A 19,898-nucleotide genomic window follows, 5' to 3' on the forward strand; every position below is an offset into this window, starting at 1 on the left:
CCCATATGTTCTTTTCACTAGTAGTACTCCATCTTGACAACAAAATGGCCGCTTGCGAACATGGATGCATATGCTGAAGAGGCTGAGGAATCACGCAGATATTCGTTTCTTTTAGGTTCAGCATTGCGAAACGAAGACCCTGAACAGTTTTTCAAAGTTTATGAACGCATTTTACAAGAGACAAAATCACCGGAGCAGGTGAGAGGGGTTCATTGCGTATCTTAATATTGAGACTACAAATTTCAGCTTGGACGGTGACTTGACATTTGAGTTCAGACGACAGACTCTCAGGCAACTTAGATGCCTGGCTTAACGTTAAGAAATTAGTTAACTTAAAATCAAAAGATATTTTATCATAATATGAGATGAAGGCATTAATTATCTACTCCAAATCGTTAATCAATTTACGTTTGAAGTGTTTTTAACATCTACTCTTCTGAGTAATTTAATTTCTGCTCAAGTTTTGGTCTAATGATCCTTCAGCGGTTGCTCTTCATTTTTCAGTTTTTATTAACTGTGTTGGGCTAAATTATAAATAAGGTGCAAATAGTTTTGAAAGTTCTGCATCCACTCTAAAAAAGAATGCCATAGTATATTCCTCCACACTATCACCCAAACCCAATATAGAGGTGCAATTGATGTCACAGGCATGCTCTTAAAAATAATTTAGTGCACAGATTGCAAACTATGTTTGATTATTTTAGGGTCCCACATGAAGAAGTTTTGTATCAAAGTTTAACTCTCCTGGAACCATGAATAATCAAAAATATTTCATCCAAAAATATTTCATCGTATATCCCCAAAAAGGAACATACGTTACTGTCACAAATGCAAAATGTCCAACTGTGAAATGTTTTACCCACTTTGAAAATTCAATCATCACTGGTTTTGGTCTTTGATTTATCTCCTACAAGTATAATGTTGTAAAAAATTATAATAAACTTCTGTATAGAGCAGTTCATTGTTTTTGAGCGACTTTAGTTGGCTTGTCACTGAATATTTAAAAAATGGGAAAATACACCCTACCAACAGTAAAATAAGCATTAAATAAATTATTTTCCCTTGTGATCCAAATAATATATCAGGAATGTCAAACTATCATGGAATCACAATATATTTTTTGGTCAGCAACAGAAAACATTGTTTTCTATTGCACCAAGTACTTGAACAAAATTAACTTTTTGACAATTTTTCTGGGGAACATACGTTACCTAGTATTAGCCATGACACAAAGCCCCAGTGTTCATTCTAGGAATGTTTCAATGTGGGACAAAGGGCCCCCAACATTAAAAAGAGTGGGTCATTACATTTTAAAGTGGGCCCTTGTTCAAATCGTGAAATTATAATATGTAACGCATGTTGTTTTACTGGTATTTATGTTCAGAGATGAAAAAAATTTATTATAAAAATATTTTTACTTATAGGTGATCACATTCAATAAGTAACCCCAATTTTCTAAAACAAAACCCTTGAGTTGACGCTCCAATTTTTGTAAACAAGTATAAGATAACACTAAAATATGTTCACGATTTATTCACCAATAACCAAGTTCTTACTATAACAACATTTTAAACCCATTTTTGATTCAATTTATGAAAATTCCATTTAATTTTACTTCTTCTGTCCACTGTCCCATTATCAATGACCCTTAACTAACTGGCATGCATTCATGACTTATGAAATTAATTGTCTCATACCTGATAATGATATATAATTTGTTGATAAAAAGCTACCAGATTGAGAATGATATCACACATATTTCGACAGCAGAGACATAGGTCTTACTAAAAATCACTTTAAGAATTGTTCCTTTTTGTTGTTAATGAGATTGTCAATGAATTGACACTGTATTGCCTTGCACTGTTTCTCATAATTAGCACAAGTCACAAGGTGGTCCCTGGAGAATTTACGATGACCTTTTCCCCACTTTCAGGAGAAATTCTTCAATTTAGCTGCCAGGTATACCAGCCAACGTTTAAGTCCTTCGGAAGTTCCAAACTTGTGAATTGCAATGCCCTCTTAAACAATCCAGTAAACTGATTTCACCACTGCCATGATTGCTCCATCTTTACCTAGAAAAGTTATAAAAGTTACAATTAAATTTGAATTTGGGCATAAAAACCTGCATAAAATGTTAAGTAGTGTTGAAGGTATCCACAAAGAATACTCCAGCACACTATCCCTCACTTTATTTTTCCCTTAATCGCCATGAACTGAGACCAAATCTCTCAACACAATAAAATTATGAAAAATGAATGTGAAAATTTTTTACCTATATATACAAAAAATAAGGTTCAGGGAAATGACATGAGCTTGACGCCCTATGTCAATGCGACGCAGCAAACACATTGTTTACATAGTTATTCAGCATTGCGATATCCCAGAATGCACTGTCAAGAGTTCCTCAAACTGCACAAATATATTTACAACACGTGGGTCCGGGACCGTCACGATAATCACTTTGGTGTCTATTGCTCTGTGTTATAAATAAATATTGACAAAAAATAATATCTTACCTTCTAAAGCTCTGCAAAAAGCCTGTTTAGCTTGAGCTGCTTCCGACGTTTCTTGCATGGCAGCGGACGTCGCATAGATCTAAGGGTACTCGTTCGAAATTTATTAGTCCCTTGAAAGAAGATATTGTCCTTCAATGCATAAGCTGCAATACACCAAGTTTGCGTTATCGTCGTGCACAAGCCACTTGTAAGCCTGCTTGTAAGTATTTCTCCAACATTTTTGAAACGACCTTGAGTTGCATTGCTATTCGACGTGGTATCAGCAGTCGTGACGGCTGCACAAACTTTAGTTCTCTTTTCTGGTGGGAATGTCTGCTGTGCATGATCATGATCATCTCCGTCGCTACTGTTCTGAGCCGTTTTAGAGTGATCTTCGGGATCGATTTTCTTTAAAAAACTCAAAATACCATTTTGCTTTTTCTCCGCCAGCATGCACAATGTACGGGTTGATCAAAATTGACCTACAAGGACAATTAATCTCAGCCTATCAGGGATTCAGAAAAGGAGGGGCGATCGCCACTGATTTGCATAAAGCGCATGACGTCAGCATAAATTAAGATCTTTGTTAAAACTGCGATGAGTAAAGAATATCTTCGTTACGTTTAACATTAGATCTTGATGTCAAGAGAAGTCGAGTAAACAATCAAACTTCGGCCGTGAATTTGCTGAATTGGAGGGCGCGTTTAGAACACAAAAATGCGCCGCTGTTAATTCTCTTGAATTTTGTTGGCGCAGCTCACTCTACGAATTGCGTCAACCACATTTTTTCTGCGTCAATGACGCAAGGGCGCATCCTAGAATGAACACTGAAGCCCCTTGTTTAAATATTTATAAAAACATCCTTAGGTCATGTATAATTAACCATGACGGAATCACTGTCTACAAAGTATACCGAAAGACGGTATAAAAATTAAAATTAAATGACCTGGAACATACATTATCATACATTTCTGGAACATATGTTACCATTTAAGGCTCTTTGCGTAATGTAAAGACATGGTAAAAATTAAAATTTGAATTCAAGTTGAGACAGTCGTGGATTTTTGTTCTATACCCATGTTTTAAAAAAATTTATACATTTTTGAATTCATTCAATTTTATTTTTGGACACTTCAGCATGTGAAACGCACCTCTATATTGGGTTTGGGTGTATAAGTCTTTGATTTTCAATATTTTTCTAAATGAGGGTTTATGGTGACTTTGTGCAATCTTATTGCCATTCAAGTAAACTGGTTTGGGAATTCTCTCAACCAATATTTGATGTTTTACAATTAACTTCAAGCCCATTCAAATATTATAAGAGCTGAGGGTGAAACTTCTGTCAAACTAAAATGCGCAATATATCTTTTGAAAAATACCAAGCCAATAGTAGACAAACCCTTCAAGAAATTGACAAAAAGGGGCATATTTCCAAATTTGAATTGGCATTATAGAAAAAGTAGTATGATAGCTTATTTTGCACGCAAGTGCAATATCATTTAAAGAATTAATGTACTAAATTTTAAATCTAAATGTTGCACAGATTTTGAAATAGATTGCCTCAAAATTGGTGCACACTGTGAAGTTTATGTCTTCAAGGTCCTGACAATACCTGGAGGTGCTTCATGATGCCACTCAGTTGTATTTGGGAAGCTGCTGGATGATTTTCCAATGAGAAAGACTTGTAGCTCATGCAAAAGTTAAAAAATAACCATGCAGATTATAAAAGTTTCAGTAATCAAAATTTAAACTTTGTAATAAGACAGATGAAGTAGTATATTTCTGAACTTGAATTGTAAGTGAAAACAAAGTGTACTGTACACATTTTTATACATTAAAACATGAAAAAAGTAAATGCCAGGTTTTATACTTTATCCAATGCTTCTTTGACAACATGATTGCTTGCGTAAGGCATGCTGGTAAATACAGTGAAAAACACCTACTTCAGGTTTTTGTCGATATCTTGAAATTGTTGATTTTTTTGAAGGGTAAATCTAAGTGATGGACTTTCTCTTGCCAGAACTATGATGTCACGAGTTTATCCTTTTTGCAGAGCTCTTTTTCATTTGACTGAGCCACTTTAAGTTGAGAGTATAATGTATATTAAAAAAACTGCTTTTGAAATTATACTTATCTTCACACTTATATCCAAAAACATAAATGTTGACCCATTTGACATTTTTTCTTGCTGTATACTTTTGGCAGATGGAAGCATTATTGAATGCATCAGTGGTGTGTCATCACTGCCATCTATTTTTCTCATCTGTTTATCTTCGTCTGTAAACCTATTAAGACAGAAGCATTACATATCAGGTTAATCAGCACATGATTTTTAGTTACCCCCTTACTGCATTTTAGCTGATTTTACTAATTGGACTTAGTGAGAATCCCTGCAGAGTTGGACAGACACAGTTAGTACGATGTGTGAATCTGAATGAGGCTTAGAACAAAACTGGTGTTGTATTTTCCAGAATGAACGATGTATAAAATAACATTTAAACATATTAAGGTGGCTGGGAGATGCTATACTAGTATTTTAATTCAGTTGTTATAAGGTTAGAGTAGGCAGAATGCACTAAAACAAATTTGATTATGTATAAAAACAAGACAGAAAAGTGGTGGGCATTTATAATTCTTGTTTTAAAATTTGCAAATATATATATATATATATATATATATATATATATATATATATATATATATATATATATATATATATATATGAAAAATGCATATAAAAATGTGGAAGCTACACAAAGATATTGAAATGTTGCTCTCTCTGTATTTATTCAATTATGTATTGTAGATTACATGTAGAATTGCCCTGTAATTTTAAGCTTTTCCTATATTGCATAATCTGTTCAGTAAGACAACATAAAATAATCAATAAGAAGACATGCAGTTATATTGTGCTAGATGTCTTCTCCAAGCCCATCCCCCTTTTGCAGCCACCAGGTGTCTCCAGTGGTTTGTCCTTGGCAGCCATGTTGACCTATAGTATAGTGTCTAGACTGTTGTACATTGGGCTCAGATAAAGTGGGAGGGGAGAGGTGGAGTGATCAAGACAGCACACTACCAATATCCACAGGTAAACCAGGCAGTCCCCAAGGGGTCTAGCATAGATGAAGAAGATAGATTTCTCAACATGTTTTCCTACTCACTGTCTAGTCTTTAGGTTAATGTATGCATATTGTATTGCTGAGCTGATATGGCTTATTGTGTGTTTGTGTGAGGTAGGGGACACACTGGCTATAGAGAATACAGCACATTTGCTCAACCCATAGGCATAACAGTTTCTTGCCTGTTGTTTTTAAGCACTGGCATAGTAAGGTTAGGAAAAACATTGGCAAGTAGCAGGTGCCAAAGTTATGTCGATAGTGGACTAAAAGTTAAATATAAACTAGACATAGTGTGTGGGTTGTTATTTGCCATATTATGCAGTGATGTTGGCATGCACTGAAGGGGAGGGAACTAGTGTGTTTTCGAATGTTCCAGTTGGCAAGTCATACATATTGACTCACCACCACATGGCCATTGGATTTTAAACTTAGTATTATGAATAAAATTTCTCTCATGTGTGACCTTGTGTAGTGATAAGCTCTTGGCTGCTGTCTCTGATGATTTACCTGTGTGGAGAACTAGGTCAAAGAGTAAAGTGGGCATAAACTGGTTATCATGTATGGTACTGAATCAATAGGACAAGTGTAAATAGATAGCATTGTGTTATGTTGAGCAAACACTGCTTTGCCCTTATATGGTGTATGATGGTATCCTATAAAATGACTAGCTAAATAATGGTTATCTTTCTTTTTGTAGTCCTTGTATTCATGGATGGATAAGGACATTTAGTATGCAAGTATGTAATGTCATTTGTATTCCCTTTCTATGTATACTGGCTGAAATGCCTCCATTAAAAATAGCAACAGAACATGTAATACAGTTTATACTGTATTGTTGTAATTTGTCTATTGAAGATATTTAGTTTTTACTCTAGTAAGCAGATGTTTCACAGTTTGATTGCAATCCAGTATAAATTTATTCTTATTTTCAGACCTTATGAGCGGATTAGGCATTTATGAACACTACCCATAGATCTTTTAGCACTAATACCATATTAATTACCAAACCCACAAATAAACCAACACTGTACAATTATTTAATTAGCATCAACAAAGTGATACCTAGCACTAACATTCATACGCTCTGGTAGTGCTATATTGTATATACACAATGTATATTTTACAGACTAAAAAGTGCACTGCCCCGAAATGAAAAACTGTCAGGTCTTTAAAGTCATTCATACCATGTGCATTGCATACTTTTAAAAATATAAGTGGACTTTAAATATGATTTAAACTAGGACTCTTAATATAATTAAAACATACTCATTGGACCAAATATCGTTTATCATTTAAACACTTAAATTAATTATCATTCAATTTTATTTAATTTGCACTAAACTACCTTTTATATAACTTTTTGTACTATCAAACTATTTTTAGTTGAAAATACACATTATTACTATTATTATTTATATTCATGCAGAACAGTTAACCGTCAGGTTTACTACCATCAAAAAGGGATAGCACTTTCTGATAGTAACAAATGTAGATAATGACCTAGAACACAATAAGCTTAATGAGTTGTTGTATATAAAAACAAGTTTATGAAAAATAATTATATATATATATATAAAACAACAAATTATAATGTGCTCTGAAATTTGCAAGGTCACTGCATGCCTAATTTTATGAAAGAGAGCACCTGTTCCCAATTCTTCTTGATCATATGACCTTCTGGTGTCAGCCTGTCATCTCCTTGTGTTATGAATTGTTTTGATTAATTTCATAGAACATTAAAACCAGTGTTTTCCAAGATGGCCTTTTTAGAATATGATTTGGTGGGTTAGCAACACAAATCAGCATAGCTCTAGGTTCTATAGCTTCAATGTTAATCAAATTCATGTGCATCTGGCACCAGCAGGTAGAGCAATGAAATTTTTATGTTCATGTGCACTGCAGCCCAATAATAGTATTTTTATCTCCAGCTATGAAATCGTGTTGATAGTTATAGATTTCCATACCAGTTCATTATGCATGTTTAAATGCAGATTTTCTTACACAGAGGGGCTCTAAACTAGATAACTGTGGAATAACACTGAGGCTTGGAAAACCTTGGCATGTCGTCTAAAATCTGTGCCAGGTAGTTAAAATTGTTAGATGTGTAATTAGATTTAAGACCAGATTGTATGGAAGAATTTGCCAGAATCTGCTTGGTGATAAGTAATTGTTTTGTGTGTCACTTTTGAATAGCAGAGGGGTAGAAGAATAAGAAACAATATTATACCTAATTTTAATGCCTTTGTAAATGAATATAAGTCATTCAGACATAAATGATATTTAATGAATCAATGGATAGTCACTAGTCATGTAAAATATTTTGTCTTGAAATCAGTTTTATGCTGTTAGACTATTAATATTCTAGTGTAAAGTCAGCATGGTTTTGTTTTAACCATTTACATGAAAATGTCAGCATTATCAATTAAACCATTTCCAAAATATTGATTGATATACGTTTCAATTTCTTAAAATTGTTATACCTTTCATGAGATGTGTACATATTGTTAATGCATGTATGAACTATTTTTTTAGCTTGAAGCTGTAAAAGAGCAGGCAAGAGGCTTCTTTGAACTGACGGAAGAGGACTTCAGTGATCTTACTGTTAACACCAGGGAATTCAGTTTAGCTCGATCAAAACCCAACAGTTGTAAGAGCTCCACTGAAGTGAATGACAGTTCAGCAAAAGAAACAGGTACTAGCTTGAAGAACAAGATGTCCAGCACCTCTGGTACAAAGACAGCTACCTTGGACTCTCTAGCAGATGATTTAAAGTATATAGATGATGATGAAGATAGTGGTTCTCCCAAGCCTAAGCCTAGTTTGGAGTCACTCTCTCGCACCTCTAGGCATTTTGCTAGTGGTTCTGACACAGGCAGTGTCAGTGAGGAGCGAAGCATGGGGGATGACTCTGGAATATTCAACTCCAGCAGTAAAGGGACAATTAATAGTCCCTCTAATGATGGAAGTGATTCAGAATCCAGAGGAGTGTTTGACTATTATCCAATCAACAGTGTTAAATCCTACACAACTGCCAAATCCTCTAATTCCAAAATAGAGGTAGCTCACAACAAGGCTTATGATGAAGCTGTCTCTGTGGACTCAGAAGGCACAGTGACAGACTCCGATTCTCCTCGTAGTGTCTCCTCCATACAGGAGGCTAATCAGAGTGAGGGCACCGAAATGACCACATTCAGGATATCTTCTTCCACTGCTCAAATCACTGCTTCTCATAGTAGTAGTAGTAAATCTTCAGGGTACAATGATGATGATGACAGAAAACTCATGGACAATGTTGCAGTCCACCAGCGTCTGTATGGAAATGACAGTAAAGTACCATACACCCGCATGGAGGAGGAAGACCTGGATGACTCTGGAGAAGATGTGACGTTACGCTCACTAGAAGTCAGCAGTGATAGGTACAAAAAGGACAGCAAAGACTTAAAGATAATGTTCCCAAACAGTACAAAATATGGTAGCTTTTCCAACAAACCTACTTCAGCTGTGGATAGCAGCATTAATTTCTTCGGAGCAGGAGGAAGAACCTGTGGATCTCTAAATAATAAATCCAGTGACTCTGTCAGAATAGAAAAGACTGAGACATCCAGGCCTAAAGATCAGCCCCCATTTGGTGACCCTGTATCCATGATGGAATTGGGGCAGTCTGTAAGTGGCCTTATCTCCTCCAAAACTGACACAGACATCCCAGACTTACCAGAGAGTGAGCCACTTTTGAAGAAGGTTGAAGAAACGGGTAAATCTGGAGATGAAAATAACAAGAAAAAGAAGAAGAAAAAGAAAACGACCAAAGGTAATGATACAAGTATGTTTTTTATCTTTGAGTGTCTATTGGTTATTAAAAATAGTAGTTTTTGGTAGTTTTATCATTAGCAGAAGAAAAATAGTTGTTGGGTTTAGTACTGTATGTCCGTAACTGCACCTATAGATTATGAATTTTTAAAAATATTTTTAAAAAACTTTGTTAACATATTTAAGAGCTATATCAAAAAATAAAACAGTGCAACATTCAGTGGTGAAAATAAAAATACTCCAAAATTAGATGCGCCCATAGTTACTATTGAACATGAGTAGGAAATCATATATTGGCAATCTAATTGTGACCTTAAAATTAACCTTTGACCTACTTTACACCATGAACTGAACTTTTCTGTCCCTTATGTCTCCAAAACTGGCATAGATAGGCCCATAGTTACTACTGAACATGAATAGGAATATATACTGACAATCTTATTGTGACCTTAAAATTGACCTTTGACCTACTTTTCACCATGAACTTGCAAAATTCAGTCCCTTATATCTCCAAACCTGGCAGAAATATGCCCATAGTACTGAACTTTAATAGCAGCTCACATATTGACAGTCTCCCTGTGACCTTGAATTTGACCTTTGACCAACTTTTCACCATGAACTGCACTGAACTTGCCTTGCTAGAAGAAATAAATAAAAATATAAGTGAAATGAATATAAAGGAAAGAAGCTTGCCAAGTATTCTGGTTTCACTTTAGCATAGTACATTTTGGTGAAATGCTAAAGGTATCATAATTAGACATTGGAAGATGTTAATTATTTTATTCATTTTTGTGGAATCACTCATAGACTTGGCTAAATAATAAGCTAAGAGTGTCCAGCTATTTGACTGAAAAACTCGATCTTATATTGAGCCTTTCATAAATATTTTAATACCAAAGCTCAAAAGACTTAAAAATAATCCCAAAATTATTCCTATGTGAGTTTGCTTTGATGTATGAAGGATTGTCATCCTTTACCCTTTAAGATGCGTTTGAGAAATTACAATAATACTTGTTGCAGATTGCAGGCAGGTTAGTGAGTAATGGCATTTGTTGTCAGTAAGTGATGTGATTCAATAAATGTATGTAGCTCTCCAAGCAGTTGGAGCCATCTCACTTCACTTGTGGAATATTGATACAAGTTGTTTCAGATGTATTGAATTATCTTTTCTTAATTGAAACTTTGCTTCTCAGAAGAAATCTATGACATATTTTGGCTGAGAAATTTATTGGCTTGCTTGCATCTATTTTTAGAATCTAAAAACTCATATACATGTTGATCTATGGAAATTCTCATCTTATCAAGGATAATATCATTTTCTACATGTAGGTCATGACCACTATTTCTCGTTTTCATTGTCTAGCTCTTAATTTGTAAGCCTTAATATGTTTTTGTTGCAACAGAAGAATATGGATCTGGTAATGATACTACTGACAAGTTGGTAACAGTTGTGATTATCACCTGCCTTCCCAAGCCATTATCAACTGAACACTTGTGTAATATAGTGGAGCTCTGATTGGATAAGTAATATTGCTCCTTGTGCATAAATTGTACCAATTTGCCTATAACATAGAAACTAGTGTATTTGGTGTGAGAAAAAAGAAAATGAAAACTTGGATAACTCTAAGATATTTCAATGTTTGAAAAACACAATGAGTGTTACACCTTAGGGCTCATTCCCAATGGAACTATAATTCTATGTAGATCAATCCAAATCTGTGAGGACTCTCACTGATTATAATAGGGTAAACAGATAAATGCACCTTCTCTTGTTAACAATTTACTGGTATAATCAACATCTTTTATGTATTCTACTCAATCCCAAGAGGAGGCATGTTAATCAGTTAATCTGATTGCATTCAGCAAGAGTCCCGCACCATTGGATCGATCTATGTAGAACACTAGATTTATTGGGCATTAGCCCTTAGAACAATTACCAAATATTTTCTTGAGGAATGGTTTTTCCAGATCAGAAAAACTAGATATTAACAGTGGGTTACATTACACATATATGACTTGAAAGAATCATTTTTACAGCATTCAACAGCTTTTGTTGCATGGGAAACCATTGGGAGATTTTGTTTTCATAATGGCAAGAGATGGTAATTACTTTTGATTGTCCAGGTAGAAATTTAATTATTCGCCCAAAAATTGTTTGGATATTTTTTTCTGCTGAGTTACAATATTGAGAGAAAAACGATAGATATAGAAATTGTGATCAAAATCTGTTTGAATGAAGTTGTTCCTTTGTCTTAAGCAATAACAAGTTCTCCATTAGCAATCAGCAAACAATTAAAATACTAGCTTGAGCACATGAGCTATTTATTGTTATCTGGAAGGTGCACCAAGAGCTAGGTTGTTCTCTTCTGCATAATGCTTAAGGTTCTCATGGACCTGCCTTCTCAAAATGGGCTTAAAAATCAGACAAAGGCATTACTAGTATATGCATGCTTACAACCTGTGCTTTAATTTTGGAAATACATGTCAAGTTACCTCTTGGGTAATTTGGATCAGTAGTGCATTTTTTATTTCATTGAGCAGTTCTGTTTAAGAAGAATATATTATGTCAGATTTATTTCTGGGTTGACTGTGTTCAATATCTGCATTGGTTCTGTATGATGTATCATGTTTATTCATAAGTGTGATGTCATAATATGACCTTCAGTCTGTCAGGTGGAGCCTTGGCCAAATGAAGGGGAGGCTTGCTACTTACATGGAGGTATAATTCTCCAGGTAGATATTGAGTACAGTAAATGCAGCTGTTGTGGAATTCCATAGCTAGTTATTTTTGGCACCCTAGCATTGCTAGTAGATGTAGGTCTGCTTGTTTGCTGCTTTTACTTTGCCTGACCTACTGTAGCCAGCCGGTTTTGGTATGGCTGCCTTTCGAGGAGGAGTCGATATACAGGGTTGAAAAAACGAGGTAGGATAAGGTATTTCATTTTGAGCACATATTCAACAAATACTATAATATGTTGGATTGGGTGAATTATTATTTTTTTCTTTGACAGACTTCTTGATAAGTATAGAAACAAAAAAACTACACAGCTGCTATGAGAACAGCTAGCTACTTCTGCATATGTGTTAGAAAGATTGAGGATGACTTGGATGAAGATAGCTTGTGGTGTCTTATTTAGGCTGAAATGGCAGGCCCAGTAACCCTTTTTGCTAAAAAGCCAGTGTGCCTATAACCTTCAAAATCTTTTGGTTGTAAATAGCATTGGAACTGATATAAAGGTAATTCTATTGATCTCCCAATGTCTGATAGCACTGCACCTTACAAAATACTTTGAAGACAGGTTTTTAATTGTATCCTTTTGATTTTGACATACTTTATTCCTGAACATGAGTCAATAGGGCTTTACATTCTGTCTGTAAGAACATTGTTCTTGGAATACCATTAAATGCTGAGGCTAAACTCAATGCTCTCCTTGCCATGAGCTATGGAGTTTCAGTATGGTTCTCTTTACAGAGGTGACACTGAACTAGGTTATTGGAGCAGAAAAAAACATATATTGTACTGTCACAACTGAATTTCTGGTTGCTTTAGCTTGTGCCAGACAAATTTTTATAGATACTACGCATATAAGGTGTTCAAAACTCGCACAGAGATTTGTTTGTTAGACCTAAAAAAATAATAGATGATACTTGCATCACTTTCATGCTCCTTACTGCTTGTAAGTGAGTTGATAAAATATTTGGCAACCAAAGGTCCATGATTTTTTTCTTTTGTTCAGTGAATTTTGATGCCTCACTGGGGTATCTTGTAAAGTTGAAAAGTACAACATGGTTATAAATCACATTGAATAAGCCAATGTTAAGCATAAACAGAGCATTTTTCATGATTAATTCAATAGGTTTCTGTGAAGGTGATTCAAACATTAAGGTGTAAGGTGGGCACTTTGCACCATGTTTGGCAAGTATGGAGATTATTTCATGTGTGGGGTAGCACTACATTTGTAGAATTACTTGCTATTCATGTCTGCACTCACACTGAAATATGGAGGCTAACTTTAAGGCAGTAAGTAATGGAATCTTTATTTTTTATTTGCGTTTGCCTTGCTTGCTGCCTATGAAGCATATATATGCCTCACCTATTCTTCTATTACCCTACCTGTTAAGCCTGTGGTTCTTTTTTATTTGAAACACAGGTCTCAGGTTTTCATTATCTTCTGTAGAATTAATGAAGAGCAAACTGTACATAAACAGGATTTCCTCCAAATTGAAATGCATTGTGAATGTTATTCTGCATAATTACAGGTAATCAATTGCTGAGGATGTGTTGGATTAAGTCTGAATCCTTACTGATATGTAGACTCAGGTGGTGCATGCTGCCTGAAATTGTCTGTACAACACTCATACTTTCAGACAGGAAGGAAACTGAGTTATTAATATTAACACATATTTATTAAGCATATTGATGCTGTAGTCGCAGTACTGTGATTTTGCTCAAACTTTGGATCGTATGAAGGCTTGTTTTGTTTTTGTTTTTTATACATGTTTGTGTGTTATGTTTTGTCTGCTGATGCAAAGAAAATTAGATTATTGTCACACATATGCCATTTTAATTCTAGATGATGCAGGCAGTGACTCCTCAGAAACTTCCAAAGGCAAAGCATCATATGATGTGAATGGAAATCCAGAGACGTCTGGCCCAACCAAGTCTCAAGTAGGGTTCAATCAGCGTACATTTACTCAAGTTCGCAGAAGTGGCACCAGCACTAATTATGTGAGAGCCTACCAGAGAAGTGCCTTTCCCTCAATGCTTCATCATTTAAATGAGTATGAAATAAATCAGATGCCTGTTTCTGAACTTGAGGACATGCCATCATCATCATCAGCGGACCATAGTTACTATCTGAAAAAGATGCGCAAACAAGCAAGGAAAGAACGGGAGGAGAAGGCTATAGATGCAAAAGAAATCCCTGGTCATCAAGGCAATAAACAGGTAGATGAACTGTTGGAGTTTATCGAGAGTTCAGGGGGAAAGAAAAAGAAAACTACATCAAGCATGAACAATAGTCATTCGTTGCCGAACAACTTAAGTAACAAGGCCAGAAAAACATTGACAAAAGATGAGAAAAAGAAAAGCTTGTCCGAGTCACATGACCATTCTAGCTCTGAGACAGGGAGTGACAATGGCGAAGAGCCTAATGGCTACCTACGTAATAATGACAAAGACAAAATTGAGGACTATGGAAATGAAAGTGACACTGAAGATTTACCTGAAGGGAGTGACCAGAAAAACTTTGATTATGTAGCCAAGGAGGAAACACAGTCAAAAGTTTCCTATGAAACTGTTGAAGCAGAATATCTAGTGCAAAGTCTTGTATCAACCAGTGAAGCTGACAGTGAAGAAAACCCTCCTGCCATTGGAAGCACAGAGGACAGTGCTCAATTTTCAACTGTGGAAAATAGGGATCACTTTATTTTCACAGATATTGATATGCCACAGGTGAAAGAGGACAAATTTGAGACTGTAATTCATAAGAAAAAGAAACAACGCCCAACTGGTGTTTTTACCCCACCATACTTTGAACATCGCCGTGAGCCTCGTTTTGAAGAGAGGAGGAGACCTGTGAGGTCAGTAACACCACCTCCAAACTCTATACATGTGGCTTCTGGAGAGAAACAGACTGACAGAGCCTTGAGTCCATCAGCTTTTCCTGCACTGCCTCATGGTATGGGTCGTGAAGGGAGGAGGAATTCCACAGGCAATGTGGATACCCTTCCAAACCAGGATGACAGTGATATAGAATCTGTTAAGTCACTTCCTGTGTCAGACACAATGGATATAAAATCATCCACTGCTCCATCAGATGTAGTCAAACCATTGCCAATATCATATGCAAAGATAGCTGCTTCACCAAAACCCAATCCCAGTAGTCAAGTTTCACCTCGAGTCCATCCTCAGCCTGCAGAAACAGAACAGCAACGCAGGCATTCATTCAGTCATCATGATCATAATTTAATAGGCAGCAGTGGTGAAGGGTCTGACTTGAAAAGCAAAAATGATGTGATTTCTCGTAGCCAAGAACTCCCAACTAGTTTGGAAAAGGCTGAGAACGCTTCTGTATCTAATACAGGCTATGCTTGTGTTGTAAAAGCAAAGAGAAAACTGAGTGATGAGTTCGGGGTTTCTGCCACATTCAACTCCTCGTCTTCTTCAGTTTCAGGGGAGAAACCTGTTGGTAATCTTGCTGTGACAAAAACAGAAAGAAAACTTGGAACATGTAACAACTTCAATTCCTCCACAGAGGTCAATAAAGCAGTGCCTTCTGTGAATTTGCCAAAACAAAACGCTCCATTGGCTAGTCAAACACAACAGCAGTTCTCAAAGTCAGAAACTGTACAAAAAATGCCAAAACCAGAACTTGTCTCTTGTAATAAAAGAAGTGAGAATACAGTGCTGATGAACTCTAGCAAACCTCAACATTTTCAGAATATATCTGCAGCTTCAAACGCTGGAGTAACAATGCCTTCTGTGAACTCTAAGAAATCATCCAAGAACACAAAGTTTCTTGTTTTCTTAGACAAAAAAGAAGGAGACACCTCTAACCTTGGGATATCATTTGGCTTTGATGAGAACATGCCAGACATGCTGGAGAATGTGCCAGCTCAGGATATCCCTGCTGTGGACACTACCCCTGATATAATAAGAAACAGCAGTGGGGGGAATAATAAGCAAGCCAAGCCAGGCATGGAGATTAGTTTCATGGACAGTTGTGACATCGAGCCTACCATGGACAGGGGCTATGATGTTAAAGGTGGCATTGGTAAAGCACAGGCAAAGCTTAATGGACTGGTTGCACCAGTTCCTATGCCTCAGAGTGTCAGTGTTGCAATGCCTTGGGGAAAGGTGAACAATGCAGGAAAAAATGCTCAGCCCTCTTTCTTGGCTGAAGACTTTCCACCTATCACCAAAGCTGATAACAAGAAGATGGTCACACCTAGTCACAAAGGAATGTATGAAAATGACTTCTTGGGGACTTTCAGTATTGAGGATGCTGCAAGCTTTTTAATCAGAGGTACGTTTTGGCTTGCTTCTTGTTCTCCCATTGATATATAAATGGCATGGAATAATTCTAAGGGAGAATTATTTTAATTCTGACAATTTTTTAAAGGTAAAGTGGTAAGTATCTTCAATTAAAAATAGATATGAAAAATCTGTGGAGATGATTTAATTTTCACACATACCAACTGTTTCTTTTGAATGAATATCATGTTGGTCAGTGAAATGAAGACAAAAACATTATTTGTAACCATAATCTTTTTCTAGAATGGGATAGACTTGTTACCAAGGATAGCAGAGGTAAGTTTCACCATTTTCTGTTTTAAGTAGATTATCTACTCAACAATTTTATCATATTCTCTTCGAGAACTTGGGAATATTTTGCAATGAAATAAATGGTCTATCATCTTTCAGAACTCATTTTCATTTGACTGTCTGTTTGAGTAGAAAATAAGCCTTTAGTAATTACTTTGCATAACCTCAGATGTAAATTTTACCTTTGCTTGAAATGACAGACCTAGTTCTTTAAAAAATTATTGTTAAACCAGTTTATTATATAGCAAGTGATGCAAGAAGAAAGATGCTTTGAAAGTGTTATTTGGATATCATTTCTGTTTTTAGGTGTGGAAAATCTGTTTTTCTCAGACCAGTGGCAATGAGGAGAAGAATGGGTACTTTTTCCTGAAAGGACATTGGACTTGTTGACAAAACTGAACACAACTAAATCACAATATGTAAGTGTCTGCTGTGGGGTATCCTCCACCAGTTGCCAGCAGATGATTTCAGATGAGGAGGTGACCTGTTGGAATGGAGTATTGTGTCTTGTGGCACAACTAACACAATGAGGAGCTGTGATGTTTGGCTTGTTCAAATGACCATTCCTGTCTGTAGGTTATCTACAGACTCAAGTTTCTTTTGTATCTTCTGACAATATTAATTATTATTATGATATTGATAAGAAATATATAAAATGTTTTTCTAAAAACAAATTTAATTTCAAAAAGTGAAAAAAAAAAAAAAAGAAATATGAGACTTGGTGGAAAAGTGGCAACCAAGTTGCTCTTTCATTTTTTTCTTATATCTAAGGGTTTTATGGGGAATGGGAACCCATTAAAACCTCAGCTCAGTGACAATATGGAAGCATCTTGATATTATTGGGAATGTCACAGTTTATAAAGGGTTAAGCATATGGGCAGTATTTTTCAGGTTGCAGTCCACCTATTGGATTCTTAATTTTAAGTCTGTGTTAGGTATAGATAGTATAATGTTTTCTGCTTAGATACACTACTGGTGAACATGAACATTGAATCTTAACTCTTTCTCTGCATTAGGAAAGTTGCACCTGTGGATTGCTGGCCTAACTGGAATGCATTTTACTTTGATCTAGATTAAGTCGAATTATTATGTCAGTTATAGAGAGTGGTGGATTATAAAGTATTTAGTGTTTAGTGACGGATTGGCCATTGAAAACTCACTGGTCCTCCAAATATTTTACTGTCCATCTGTATGACCCAGCTATTACTCTGACACTGTGGACAAGAGTTTTTTAAGCGATGGTACAAATCAGAATGGTTTTGAATGTGAGCCTAAGACAAAATGGAGTGATGTACGTAATAGAACATGGATTACCAATGGGTAAGTTTCCTGGGGAAATTGTTGATGTGACAAAATTGGTTTGTTGGAGGGTAAACTGAAATTTACCTTGAATGATAGCTTGGAGAGATACAGCATAACCTATAATACTACAAAAACAACAAATTTTGCTTTTTCTGTGTATTTGCTGATCAAAAGATGGCGAACACTGCAGTATTTAATGTCTCTGATTTTGGTTGTTTAAAACAAGGCCAAGTTGCTTCCAAGCATCTAATGTTGTTAATGTTATTGTTGTTGCAATATGACTGTGATGATAGCATTACACTTTGAACTACCACAACTACTTCAATGTAATGTGGTATCACTTGGTAGACCCTTGATGACATATAGAGATTAGCAATTCTTTGAAGTAGACTGAAGTACTTTTGATCTTGCATTGCCCTTCCTTTTGTGACTTTCTATGCCTATGCACTTAGGGTTTTAAAACAGTTGTAATGTCAGTACTTTTTGTTAAGTTATTATGACAGAGACCTATACTATTGTCATGATGTTACTGCCTTGTTAGAGGTCATGAGATATCGTCTCCTGTCTCTTTTTTTTACATCCCTACCATATATTCCTCTTATGGCACTTTTCCTTCAACAAGGATAAATTGCATTAAAAAAAGATGTTGATTTTTGTTGACTGGGCCTGTTACAATGATAGCTAGCTTATTGTTGTGCTGACATCTTGGCACATCTAACACACTTATAAAGTACCTGGTGCACAGCCATGCTACAGGTTCTTTGTTAATGTTCTGTATGCACAATGGCAGAATCTTGTGTAGCAACCAACAAAAGTTTGGTAGACACAGACAATTCTTTTTGCACGTATACAATACCTGAAAGATGCTGGGCAATTTATGGTTACTGGTTGTATTGTAGACAATCTTTATGACAGTTGTGTAAAACTATTGGGTATGTGTGAAAATAAATGGACTCGAGGTTAAAATAGTAATATTAATTTTACTCTTATTTTTGCCATATTAACAAGAACTTAGTTCTTTCTGCATTTTTTAAGAAATAAAAGTTAAAACTACATACAACAACATTTAAAAAAACCATTTTAATTATTTTTTTATCTATAAAAAAACCATTTACTTTTTCATTCATTTTCACACAGTTATTCAATATATTAGAACACCTGGATAGAGTAGATCCTTATGTTGAGCCAAGGAGGGCTAGTATGTCCTGACCATAGAAGTTAGTACAGATATAGTATTCAAGGAAGTATCATATTTGGGAAGTGCAATTGGTTCTGTGCCACGACATGGCAGCACAATTTTTACTTTTTATTTGAAAGCTGGAAACGGCAGCAAAATTGATACTTTATATCCTTCAATATTGTTATATGTTAATTTGTAATTATAAAGTTATAGCAAATACCCTTCCTTGGCTCATTAATATTATAAACATTGCTGTCTGTTCCCTCCCAATTTGGCTTATGTATGTGTGTGCTTGATAATAATTATACATTTGTAGAACATTGATTTGATTTATCAGAAAGAAAATTAAAGAGGTACATTATTAAAAGTAAAAATTAAACATGGCTCAATTTGCATTATGGAAAAATTATTAAAAAGTGTTGACCTTGTGTCACTGTTGGTTCAGTTATGAATAAATGACTGATGCTACAAATGCAAACTTGTGTTTTTTCCCTTCATTTCTTTGTGAAACAGTCCTCTTGGTACCACACATGTGCATGAAGAGTTTCATAAACTAACATGAAATCAAATTATGCAGCTTGAGCTCTCTCCAAAACCTGTACAAAATTATTTTCACCCCTTTGATAGGTTTATAATGTGTCCAAGTGGTCCAAGTGTTTCTCAAAATA

At 35.5% G+C, this 19,898-nt stretch overlaps 1 protein-coding gene across 3 annotated transcripts; it reads left to right on the forward strand.

Moving 5' to 3' along the window:
* The first annotated feature begins 21 nt into the window (after window positions 1-21).
* LOC106166456 (uncharacterized) lies at window positions 22-19,708 on the forward strand. 3 transcript variants are annotated; one of them, XM_013545063.2, is made up of 5 exons: window positions 22-198; window positions 8,147-9,422; window positions 13,996-16,449; window positions 16,701-16,733; window positions 17,055-19,708. In XM_013545063.2, exons 1-5 carry the CDS (start codon window positions 61-63, stop codon window positions 17,090-17,092), a joined length of 3,939 nt encoding a protein of 1,312 aa, XP_013400517.2. In that variant the 5' UTR covers window positions 22-60; the 3' UTR covers window positions 17,093-19,708. The 3 variants fall into 3 exon arrangements, with proteins under 3 accessions (XP_013400517.2, XP_013400599.2, XP_086855080.1); XM_013545145.2 differs by lacking the exon at window positions 22-198 and adding an exon at window positions 5,313-5,583; XM_086998954.1 differs by lacking the exon at window positions 22-198 and adding an exon at window positions 6,331-6,351.
* Window positions 19,709-19,898: the final 190 nt, after the last annotated feature.

The sequence above is a fragment of the Lingula anatina genome, chromosome 1 (genome assembly GCF_051362555.1).
Source record: "Lingula anatina isolate TDL-2025a chromosome 1, LinAna3.0, whole genome shotgun sequence".
Taxonomy (NCBI): Eukaryota; Metazoa; Brachiopoda; class Lingulata; order Lingulida; family Lingulidae; genus Lingula; species Lingula anatina.

What these genes read in the sequence shown, in the direction of transcription:
- LOC106166456 (XM_013545063.2), top strand. Translation starts at nt 61, where the DNA reads ATGGATGCATATGCTGAAGAGGCTGAGGAATCACGCAGATATTCGTTT. An exon ending in AGACAAAATCACCGGAGCAG is followed by an intron (nt 199 to 8,146) that starts GTGAGAGGGGTT and finishes CTATTTTTTTAG; the next exon opens with CTTGAAGCTGTAAAAGAGCA. An exon ending in TGTTACCAAGGATAGCAGAG is followed by an intron (nt 16,734 to 17,054) that starts GTAAGTTTCACC and finishes TTCTGTTTTTAG; the next exon opens with GTGTGGAAAATCTGTTTTTC.